The sequence below is a fragment of the Arachis duranensis genome, chromosome 9, assembly GCF_000817695.3.
Source record: "Arachis duranensis cultivar V14167 chromosome 9, aradu.V14167.gnm2.J7QH, whole genome shotgun sequence".
NCBI classification, from domain to species: domain Eukaryota; kingdom Viridiplantae; phylum Streptophyta; class Magnoliopsida; order Fabales; family Fabaceae; genus Arachis; species Arachis duranensis.
The window spans coordinates 98,261,657-98,273,902 of record NC_029780.3 but is presented as its reverse complement, the minus strand read 5'-3'; the positions used below and the strand labels follow the sequence as shown (position 1 = coordinate 98,273,902).

At 34.2% G+C, this 12,246-nt stretch overlaps 2 protein-coding genes across 2 annotated transcripts; both read right to left on the bottom strand.

Annotated features, from left to right (window-relative positions):
• Positions 1-1,028: 1,028 nt before the first annotated feature.
• Positions 1,029-1,778, bottom strand: LOC107466328 (uncharacterized). The gene has a single exon (XM_016085301.1). The coding sequence runs from the start codon at positions 1,776-1,778 to the stop codon at positions 1,029-1,031; it is 750 nt and encodes a 249-aa protein (XP_015940787.1).
• A 3,143-nt stretch (positions 1,779-4,921) lies between these two features.
• On the bottom strand, positions 4,922-7,287 carry LOC107466354 (uncharacterized). Its single transcript, XM_016085332.3, has one exon. It carries the CDS (start codon positions 7,098-7,100, stop codon positions 5,295-5,297), a length of 1,806 nt encoding a protein of 601 aa, XP_015940818.1. The 5' UTR covers positions 7,101-7,287; the 3' UTR covers positions 4,922-5,294.
• Between the last annotated feature and the right edge of the window lie 4,959 nt (positions 7,288-12,246).

The following is a 12,246-nucleotide window of genomic DNA, read 5'->3' as shown; positions in this document are numbered from 1 at the left end:
CAATTGGTGATTGCTACACTTTGGTTCTTCTCTCTATTCCTCTTCTCTTGTTGTAATTTCTCTTATTTTGTTTTTAGGTTTTGTAATTGAGATATTTTTGTTTTTTTGTTTTCTTTTAATAATGCAATTTGAGATAATTCATGTGATTGTGATGTTGTTGATTGTTGTTTTGTTAATTCTTTGTAATTGTTGGTTGTTGATTCCTTTTATTCTTACAAATAAAAATGCTTTCTTTCATTACCCTCCAAGTGTTTGATGAAATGCTTGAGAGGATGTTAGAGTAGGATTTTATGTTCTTGGCTTGAGAAGGTAACTTAGGATTTCTTGAGTCACTAGTGTCCAATTAATTGCTAGTTGATAGCCATTAACTCTAGCCTTCATTAATCCAATTAGTGGAAAGCTAGGACTTATGGACTAGGATTGATATAACTCACTTGACTTTCCTTTGTTAATTGATTTAAGGATGACTAAGTGGGATTAATCCTTGCAACTACCATACTTGTGGCTAGTGATAATGATGAAGACCCTTGACAACCAAATCTTGCCAAGACCATTTTGTTAATAAAGTTTTCTTACCATTTACTATTCATTTTTCTCATCTAAAACCCCAAAATAAACAAATCCATAACCAATAACAAGAACACTACCCTGCAAGTCCTTTGAGAGATGACCCGAGGTTTAAATACTTCGGTTTATAGATTTTAGGGGTTTGTACTTGTGACAAACAAATTTTTGTATGAGAGGATTATTGTTGGTTTAGAGACTATACTTCGACGAGATTTCATTTGTAAAATTCTAAACCGTCAAAAATCCAATCGTCACCCCCTCCCGCAAATCCTCCAGAGATCATATGTATGTGTCTCTCGGGAGTTTGTGGCGGCGGGTCTCTTCTATCTTCATCATCTCGCTTTCTTTTTCCATGATTGTCCGACCTATTCGTGAGATATCTATCAAGTCGGCCTTCCCTGGCCAACCTTTCTATCACATTTTTGAGGTCGTAGCAATCATTTGTTGGGTGGCCATATATCTTATGGTATTCGCAGTAGTCGTTGCGACTCCCCCCTTTTTATTTTTAATGGGTCTGGGAGGCGGCAATCTTTCAGTTTGCAGATTTCTCTGTACACATCTACTAGGGAGACTTTTAGAGGAGTGTAGGAGTGATATCTCCTAGGTCTGTCGGGGCCAACCTCCTTTTTTTTCTTTGGCTCCCTTTCTTTTTCTTTTGCTGAGTGAGGGGGCCCCAGTCGCCAGCTGGGTTCCAGTAGTTTGGCATTTTCCTCCATGTTGATGTACTTTTCCGCTCTCTCCTGTACATCGCTCAAAGAGGTCGGGTGCCTTTTTGATATGGACTGAGAGAAGGGGCCTTCTCTAAGTCCATTTACTAATCCCATGATAACTGCCTCTGTGGGTAGATCTTGAATTTTCAAACACGCTTTGTTGAACCTTTCCATGTAATCACGTAGAGGTTCCCCGACCTCCTGTTTAACTCCTAGGAGGCTCAGCGCGTGTTTTACTTTATCCTTTTGGATGGAGAATCGCATTAGAAATTTTCTTGAGAGGTCCTCAAAGCTGGTAACCGACCTTGGAGGGAGGCTATCAAACCACTTCATCGCCGCTTTCGACAGGGTGGTCGGAAAAGCCTTGCAGCGTGTTGCATCAGAAGCATCAGCCAGATACATCCGACTTTTGAAATTGCTTAAATGATGCTTCGGGTCTGTGGTTCCGTCATAGAGGTTCATATCAGGGCTTTTGAAGTTTCTTGGAACTTTCGCCCTCATTATGTCCTCGCTGAACGGGTCCTCTCCTCCCAGGGACGACTCTTCTCGGTCGCTGCGGGAGTTCCGGCTTTTAAGGGAGGATTCAAGTTTTAATAGTTTTTCTTCCAACTCTTTTCGTCATTCTATTTCCTCCCGGAGGTTTCGTTCCGCCTCTCGCTGTCGTTCTAGTTCTTGTTCCAGTTGCTCCAGACGACCATGGTGGCCGTGGACCAGCCCCATTAGTTCGATCGCATGGGGTGGCCCTTCCTTTCCGGATTCTCGTCCTTCCGAGGAGTTTACCTTTGGGTTTTTGAGCCCAGAGGTGCCTTCTATATGTTGGTCGCTGGTTCCTTGATGAAGGGTCAGGTCTGCGTCATTGTTTCTGATATTTAGATTTTCTTGCTCGGAATAAGATGCTGTATGACCATCTTCTGGTGAGTTTTCCGCCATTATGGGTTGATCCCTCGGTTTCCCGGCAACGACACCAATGTTACGTTGGATAACCGGAGGTTAATGGGCTGGACTCGTTAGGTTGGCCCAATCGTATAAGGGAGGAAGCCTTTGAGCGGGTTAGTGCCTTTAGAGACTCCTTCCGACTTGTGAGTGTGGAAGAATGGGGGGTGGTACCTGCAAAGACACTCCGATGCCTAAGTTAGCAAGGGTGTGAGCAGGTCTAGAGAGTATTAGGACTTAGAAATACCTGAGGGATGTCAGCGTATTTATAGTGGTGAACCAATAACCACCGTTGGAGTAGTTCCACCTTTTAGGGTGGATAACCGTCCCTTTATCTTAGGGAGGTTACGATATGGCTCCTGGAAGTGGGTTGAGAGATTTTAGGGGCAGTTATTATTTGCCAGATAACCTTTGATCCCGACTTCTTTATAGCAAGCCGTAGGGAGCACCGACTTCTTGAGAGGAGGTCGGTATATTGAGGAGTCCAATTAGTGAGTTGGATCTTGCTACATGGACTTGGGCCTTAGCCTTGGATCAGGGTATGAACAAGACCTTTCCAAAAAAACATAGTATATATTAAGTGAGTTGAATGGAAGTTAAAAAAAAAATAATTAGATTATAAGAGTATTTTAGATATTTTAAATTTTAAGTAAAATTCTAATAAAATTAATTTTTAAATTAAATCTATTTGAGTTAAAATTGACTTTTTAAAAAAAAAAACTGAAATGAATTAAATTCTATCTAAATTAATTTAATTATTTTTGTTTTAAACAATATAATTAAATTCAATTTTCACGGAAATTAAATTCCAAAAAATTTTTAAACACCCTGTAATAATGATGATTTGTCAAATAACACGTAAACAAACCATGTGTTATATTAAATTGACATGTAAATAATAAATTTTGTTGTGACACATGTCACGTATCAATGGCTAAATATCACTCTTACATGTGGCCAAAGCATATCGTCTATATCAACATTTTGATCACGGAAAAACTCAAGAAATAAACATGAGTCACAATGAAAATTAAGAGACTATTTTGAATTAATTGAAAATTCAAAAACAGTTTTGAGCTACCAGTAAAATTTTAAAGAACATTACGTTCAACTCCTTGATCGTTTGTGGAAAAGTAGCTAAGAATATGAATGTGGCATACTACTACATGGTAAAAGAATTTGGTGGTACTAAATTACAAAACAGAAAGTCATGAACATAATAAATAGGGAGAGGCAGTTTCGAAAAAACAATTGAAAAGATCTATCAGAACCAAAGCCAGGACTTATCAAAATTTTGTTCCTTTTCATGAATAAATAAACGATGGATTTAGCCCAAGATGATATTTGCTATACAGTTATTTAAGTAAAATATCTAAAATTTTTATTAATAATAAACTTAAAATGCACCCTTAGAATACATTTTAGCTAAATACTCTTATATAACTAGCAACTAAGTTTACAGTATAGTAGTAAATCTTTTATGTGCCTCACATCTGCAAATACCTTCTGATAGGAATTCCTAACTTTACAAGTTCGAAAACTGAGAATGGATATAAATGAAGGGTCACATGACACAATGATTGATAAGATCTGCTACGCTGTGGTACTTCAAGTCAACCCTGCGCTGTGATTTTTCTAACTCGGAATTAAACTCACTGCTCAAAGCTTAAAATGGTGCCATTGACATCGACATCAACATCTACAATTCTACATCACTTCCTCTTTCCTCCATGTAGTTAAAGCGCACTGATTTGGCCTCTTCTGCAGTATCATTACAGGCCAGCCTTGTGTACTAGCTCCACAGGGCGCATTGATTCTGGCTTTGACATAGAAACGCAAAGACGGAGAGATAGAGACTAATGTATAAAGTACAGAAAATATATGTTTCTTAAACCAAAAAATTGTCTCTATCTATGTCTCCAGAACCAAACAAGTTTCTGTATCTATTGTTTTTGTATTTCTGTTTTAAATACAGTATTGTAGCCTAAGTGAAAGAAAACAAAATCCGGTAGTGTTTGCTACCATATCAGAGTTTTCTACTGTGATATCCTAAAAATATTCCTAGTTAACCTTGTATGCTGATTAATTTGATCTTCAGGTTTTTACATTTTTTTTTTTTTTAAGATTCCCATGTTTTGAAAATTTGAAAGTGAAACCCACCTTCTGCGCATTTGATAAAATTACAAACTAATATACCATTATTGCAACACCCCCGGGCCCGCTTTTTTTTTTATTTGGATCCTCTAAAGTTTGAATTTTACCTTAGAAAATAAAATGTGATCTTCTATCCTTGAATAGTTTCTCTTTCATATTTATTTTTGGTCCCACCTATAAAATCAATGGTGAGAGATCACACTTTACTCTCTAAATTGAAATTCAAACTTTAAAGGATCCAAATCCTTTTTTTTTAGTTCATTCAAGGCAGAAGTTTCACAATTAAAATTTCCATACCAAACAACGATATTCCCTCTTATGAAGGCCAATCACTTTTTGGCTTGAAAATAATCAATGAACCACCTAAACAAGTTATTTTATTCTTGCAAGAAACACGAACCTTAATACCTTATGACTTTATCATAGATCCATAATACAGAACTACTGAAAAGTAAAAAAAAACTCCAAGACTAGAATCAACGGCAGCAACTACATAACAGTACTAATCTCTGCTATTCATAACAGTAATTTCAAGTTTTAACATGCCATACTCTTCTAAGCGACAAGCAAGCTGTGAAACATATTTACAAGTTCATCGTGAACAATTTTTCACCTTTATAAATATAATTCTGCATGTATACTATATAAGTCAAATTGCAATTACATACAGCTATACTTTTTCAAGTCTTCAACAATATCAGTCCTCAATGTACAAAGTTCAGAATTCCATGCTATACCAGAGTAATATGAATAGTATGTTTGGATTTCCATTTGCAACTATAAAACTATTGATTTGAGCAAAAGCTATGAAAGGTAGCTTTTCCCACAAACCATAGGGGGAGTTCTCCAAACGGAAAATGCAAACACACTTTGGTATTATAAGTCAAGGAAATGCTCACCATATTGAGGATTTCAAATTTTACAAGGTATTCAATTAAGCAAAGAAGATCCACACTGCAATTGCCACTCCATGCAGTCTTCAAAGTCAAAACTGCTTGCACAATCCAACAAAGCGTTCTGTTGATGTTCATAACGGCATATGTAATTCAACCCAATAAGAATCTCGCAGATGGCTTCCTCTGTCTTTTCCTTATCAGCAAAGTACAAGGTCTGAAGTAGCAGCACATTCGTCCTGCTAACAATTTGGTGTTGCTCAAAATTCCTTTCACTTTGCCATCTTATCATGTTATGCGCGAGAGGCGCAAGCCCCCTAAGTATACCATCAAGAGTCACCTTCCAGTCGTGGGCAAGAGGAGCATCGTATATGGCCAAATTCTTGACGTAAGACTTCAGCTTTGCCTTCAGCGATAACCTTAAGCTCGTCGGTAGCATCTGATAGAGATCATCCCTCGCTTCCTCTCCAACTAAATGAGGATAGCTAAGCAGTTTCTCGAGGACAATTATGACATTAGCATAGTGCAAAGCAAGAGCGCAGCCTCCAAGAGTGGAAGGAGAAGCATAAACAGCTAATCTACTCTTGGGACCAAAGGTTGAGCAACTCTGAACACCGGATTTTGCTCTTAGATCTCCATTGAAAGGAACACTGATTTGAGCATGATCGAACCCACTGGAATGGCACGACTGCTCCTTTTTCTTGACATTATTCCCTAAACCAATACTGTGACTGCATCGGTCCCCATGATCAATAACAGAATCATCGTCATCATCAAATTTAGAGACAGAGCTGCTTAAACTTAGACATTCCATGAAAAGTCTCCCCGGACTTGTTCCACAAGGAAGAACGAAATCTTCAGGTTGGAGATATGCTAAATCGCCTCTCCTCGTATCCATCCGCGGCCTACCACCAATACTTCCCTTTCTCTCCACAGTTCTCCCAATAGAGCCCGAATGACTTCCACTTCTGCCACTGTGATTGCGATTCAACTTCTCCGATTTCATAGGAACACTAATTTGGCCAGACACCAAGCCACACTCAGGTGGAGGAGAACCTCCAGCAAGCCCAATGCTATTCTTCCTCAATGCAGAATCCCCGAAAACCACTGACATCCTAGCATAGATGGTGCAAACTGTTCTGGCCAACAACTCGACAACCTTATCAAATGTTTGATTCCAAAGTGAAATTTCCTTGAGATGCCTAACATCTTGCCTCTGCCATGCGAGTTTCTGCTCAAAGACCCTCCTACTCTCCTCATTCTGATTATTCTGAAATTTGTTCATAGCTTGCTCCAATTGATTCAAAACCTCCATTTCACTATACAAATTCTTAGTGTTACTAACATACCTATCCATCTTCCTCACCATACCTTCCATATGCTTAACCAAGAACCCTAATTCATTGACATCTATTACCCCACTCACAATGTCACCATACACATGCTCAAATCCCTGCAATGCAGGGACAGAACACTTCTTCCCTAACCTGGAAACGACGCCGGCTACGCGGTTCAACTCGTCGAGCTTCTCGGCGAGAGCAAGGTCGAGGAGATAGGAATGGTCGGAGGAAACGAGACTCCTAACAGCTTCAGAGGTCAAGATCTCATTCCTGAGCCTCGAGATCTCAGAATCCGAAAGGGATTTGTGAAGGTGAACCGTTTTGGACATGACATTGGCTACTTCAAAAGAAAGAATGTCAATGGTTACCTTATCGTTGTTCTTGATGGTGCTGCTATGTTGCTGCTGCTTCCTCTTTCCCGAAGAAGTTTCTAGAAGAAGGGCGTGCTTGAGATTGGAACTGACTTGGTTACCCATCTTCACAAACCAGGCCTCTGCAACCATTTGGAGCGGAATTGTTCAAGTGAAAAGACCAAAATAGGAGGGAGAACAAGTGAGTGAGTGTGATTCTAAAGGCAGGAGCATGCGGCGCAAATTGTGAAGAGTGAAGAGGGAAGGGATGGGTTCAATTCAATATAAGCAGCAACAATGACATCAGAAAGAGAGAATGTGGGTGGGGAGTGGTAGGGACCAAACACTAATTTAATTTGTTAACTCTAGTTTTCAATCTCAATTTTCAAAAGTGGATTCAGAATTGAAAGTTCAAACCACTTTTTAATTTATTATTATTTTATTTGTTTCGATATGTTGCTTTTCATTCTGCCTTCCATCTTCGAAATTTCTATCCATTTTTTTACCTCAACTTTTTTGTCATATCATATGTGATTTTTTATTGTTTAACATTTTCTTTCGTATATTTTTTTATATTATTTAATAAGTATATAATGAGATATCACATCTTACAACAACAACTAAAAAAAAATTATATTACATGCATATTAAAATTAGTTATTACTATAAAATATGTTAAAATATAAATATATATTAAAAATAAATTAAATTATATATATTTATATAAAAATATATTTATAACTAATTTTAGTATACGAATAATAATTTTATAAAAAAATTAAAAATTCATTCTCACTTTCTGTAATTACTCTTGACATTCTTTAAAAAAATATAAAAATTTATTTTCTTATAATAATTAAACTGCATTAAAATTTAATTAGAAGGCATGATAAAAAAATTATATTTTAAACACTCCTTATTAAATAAAAAGTATTATACTCTTTGTAAATTAAACAAATTTTAACTCTATTAATTATATTTTATATCAATAATTTAAATTTAGAAAAAAAATATTTAAAGAACAATAGAATTTACTATTTTTATCTAATTTAGTCATTAGCCTAGTTTTTTTTATCTAATAACTGAATAACATATTTTTAGTTTAGATTTTTAAATATTGTTAGTTAATTATTAACGAAAAATAATAAATTTTATTAATCTTTTAGTATTTTTTAATTTAAAATTTAATATTTAAATTTAAAAATTTAAAATTTAAAATTTAGAATTTAAAATTTAAAGTTTAAAGTTAGACTTTATCATTTAAAAAACACTAAAATAGTAGTATTTACGCGGAAAAAATATAAGAAATAATAATAATACTAATAGTTGTATACTTGTATTACATTTATGTATACTGTTGTCATTACCAAAACCGAGGGAAGTTGGAGTTTACAATGAATGATTAGAGATCGGAACAAACAAAAGTAGCTTTGACTAATGGAAAGAAGCAAGTACCTTCTTCACAAGGATGGAAAATTTTGACTTCATCTAACATGGGTTGGTTATGAGTTGTGACTTGGCTTGTGTGACTAATAATATTACTGATTATGTGCAGTCTAGTCTATGTTCTTTTTATGTTCTATAGTAGCAAATTAAATCATGTTTGGTGCTCTAGAAGTAGAACAACTGCTACACTTGCATGCAATTTGGTTAGTCAAAAACAAGACATTGATATTTCAAAATTAAACATTTGGTGTAGGAGCTCTGTTCCAACAACTAAAACAAGTTTTCATAAAATCATGAAGTAATCATCAAATCATAATCTAACGTCCCTATCATACAAATAACATGAATCATATAAGACATTTGGAGTGGTTTTCAATTGTCCATGATAATGTTTCCCATGAAAACCGACTAAACAAATATGGAGTTAGATCAAGAGAAAGGGAAAAGCGAAATTCGTCAAAAAGAAAAAAGAAAAAAGAAAGTTAACTATGGTGGGAGTAGTTGGTGGTGCCTTTGTTTATTTTCTTTAATATATATACTAAATTGAGAAATAGGGTTACTTGCCCTCCTCCGTTACTTAATATTCACCTTGAAAAAAAAGATCAAGCAAATAGTGACAAAAAGAAAGCTGGAACAATTTTTTTTTTTCCAACCCAAAGTAACCTATAATGTATGTTATGAGTTATGACTTTCTTATTATGATACACATACTATATGTTTGAGTCAATAATAATGAGCCATCAATTATTAATTATGAAAATTTGATGCACTATTTAAATTTGACACTGTGTAGCCAAATCAGCAAAACAATGTAAACAGAACATGATATCAAATCTAATTAATTTGGGTGGCTAAACTAAAGACTGAATAGGAAGAAAAATAAGAATGATACAATCGGCTATAAAGCATGGACCATTTTCTTTAGTTTATCAAAGGAAAGTAAAAGTGCAAGGTATATATGGACCATTTGTAATAAGTAACACCTTTCCCTTTTTTTTTTCTTTGGATAAATTACTACAAAACGATATTAAAAAATTTACATTACACATTTAAAAAATACGAATGACAAATAAATTTTTAAAAAATTTTAAAACGTGACAAAAATAATAAAATAATATTATTTTTATAAGAAGCTAACAATTTTGTATTTAAAAAATATGTATATTTATAAGAATATTTTATAAAAAAAATAAAACAAAATTCAACCTCTAAACATCTCTTATCATTTTTCTAAAAATTTTCATTTACTCACTAAAAGAAATGGTAAACAAATTTACTTAACATAAAATTATCAAATTTTAAAAATAAAATATTTTTTTATTATGTTTGTAACCAATCGTATTAAAATTCAATATTAAAAGTCCTTTTCCAAAAAATATATATAATTTTTAATTATTTTTATCATTTTTTTAGATTTTATTATTCGTATTTTTCGAAATTATTTATGTTTCCAATATAAAATTTTGATTGCCATTTTAATAAGATACTATTTTTCTTGAGTTTCTAAGTTTTTTACTCCTATATGTTTTTCTTATATCTTATCTGATTCTTTCCTTGAAGCACGGACACTTACACATGACACAATGTGACATGAGATAACAGACACACAAATTTTAATCCTTTGTAAGACACATGAACATCACGACATATATATATGTAATATATCAAGCCTGCTACACATATAAGTCTTTTGACTTACAAATTGATACAAGTTGTCCCAAACCTAACAAAAATAACTCTCACATTAATGTGTGTGTAAACATGCGCTCACTCAACCATTTCAATAGCGCACTCAGATTATGAAAGGCACTTTTTCTTCTTCGATCAAAATTCCAACCCTGAAGATTCAAACGACATTCGAAATCTCTCAAAAAACTGTCAAAATCGTCACAAAACTCAAGAATATCTACAAGAGAAGTTCAAAATCTCCATAAAAAAATACAAAAACAAAAGACAAAAGATTATTCAATATCTAAAAGGCTTAGATGAGAGATTCACCGTGGTATGGTCCCAAATTCTTCTCCTCGACCCGTTTCTGCTAGTAACATGGGTGTTTGTGCTCATCATCTAACACGAGCAACAATTATAAGCACTCACAGATTTTCTGGATGACCCGAGATCCATTGCTGCCATTATTGACTCCCGACAATCGTCTTTCTATCACGATCGCGTCTTCTCTTTTCCTAACTTGGTTTGAAATCGTGGTTCCTCTTTGAAGTTGTACTCTTATTGTGGTCACGGCAGCCACACTATCGATGTGTGTTATGCCAAGCATGGTATACCCACCGAGTCACATGCGATACCCAGGGAGGCCACAGTTCAATGACAAGCTACTGCACTCACCAACACTGTCACTGCATCTCTTTCTCGAAATGCTGCCTCTTTGTCGCAACATCTATCCTAGGTCATGGTGAAATGGTGCACCAATAGCATTTTGGAGAATCGGTTCTAGGCCTCTCACCAACTCAGCATCACACTCTCATGACACTTCTCAAAAAGGCTGAATCTCTTCTTTTATATTATAACACTCAAATTTCTCCATCTCAACCTTTTGCATCTATTCCTCAAAACCAAATGGGCTTTTGCCCAACTCAAGTAGCCACTTTCTTTTTTTCTAGATACTTTTTGCATAGTAAATAAGTTTTCATGTTACTTTTACAAGGGTATTGTTAGATTTTCATCATCCTAACTTCTTCATGATATTCTTTATTTATCTTATTTCAATTTTAACATATATCTATTTCCAAAATCACCACTATGCTAAAATGTGAACTCACTTTTTTATCTTCTTGCATATTATAGGCCAACAATTTAAGGATATTGGTTTAGGTGGACTGAGAGATGGATTATACATACTTGATTATACCTTAAAAAATAACTCATCCTTCTCCCATTCCATCAACACCTACCAATCTTCAAATATCACACCTTTAAATCTTTGGCATTTTTGTTTGAGATATCTTTCTGGACAAAGACTCAATTATTTACATAGATAATTTTCTTTTATTTTCATGCATCATTATAAAGTTTGTGACATTTGTCATTTTTCTAAACAAAAAAAAAACTCTCATTTTTTTCTTCAAGCTTTAACAAGGCCAACGCCAGTTTTAGTTTATTACATCTTGATAGATGGAGACTGTTTCAACAAAGTTATGTTCATAATCACAATTATTTTTTAATTATTGTTAATAATTTTAGTCGTTTCGCATGGCTCGTTCTATTAAAATCTAAAGAAAAAGTTCAAAATTATGTATAGAATTTTATTATTTTAATTGAAATACAATACAATTCTAAAGTTAAGTGCATCTATTCGAATAACGAACTTGAATTTTTTTTACATGATTTTATTCTTCAAAAGGTATTATTCATTAATGCAGTTGTATTGAAACACCCTAACAAAATGAAAGGGTAGAATATAAACATCAACATATTTCAAACATAGCTCGCACTGTCATGTTTTAATCTAATTTACCTCCCTCTTTTTAGTCTTATACTATTAATCATACTGTTTTTTTTATTTAATCAAGTTCTATCTTCCGCAATAAAATTTTAAATACCATTTGAGGTTTTATTTAATCATTTACTAAATTTTAATGAAATCAAAATTTTTGGGTGTTTTTGTTATGTCTCTACCCTCATAGCAAATAAATCAAAAGTTAAGAGCCAAAAAAACTTTTTCTAAGCTTCAAAAATAGTTTTGAAGACTACATTATGTATGTTTTGGAGGATAAATATAAATTGAGCTTTCAAAAATATAATTTTTTATGAAATAATTTTATCTTTAGTCAACAAAAAGGTCCAATCCGATCAGCCCTCAACAATAACCCACATTACTCAAATTCATCTCATTATC

Coding starts and splice junctions, on each gene's coding strand:
- LOC107466354 (XM_016085332.3), bottom strand. CDS start 7,100: ATGGTTGCAGAGGCCTGGTTTGTGAAGATGGGTAACCAAGTCAGTTCC.
- LOC107466328 (XM_016085301.1), bottom strand. CDS start 1,778: ATGAGGGCGAAAGTTCCAAGAAACTTCAAAAGCCCTGATATGAACCTC.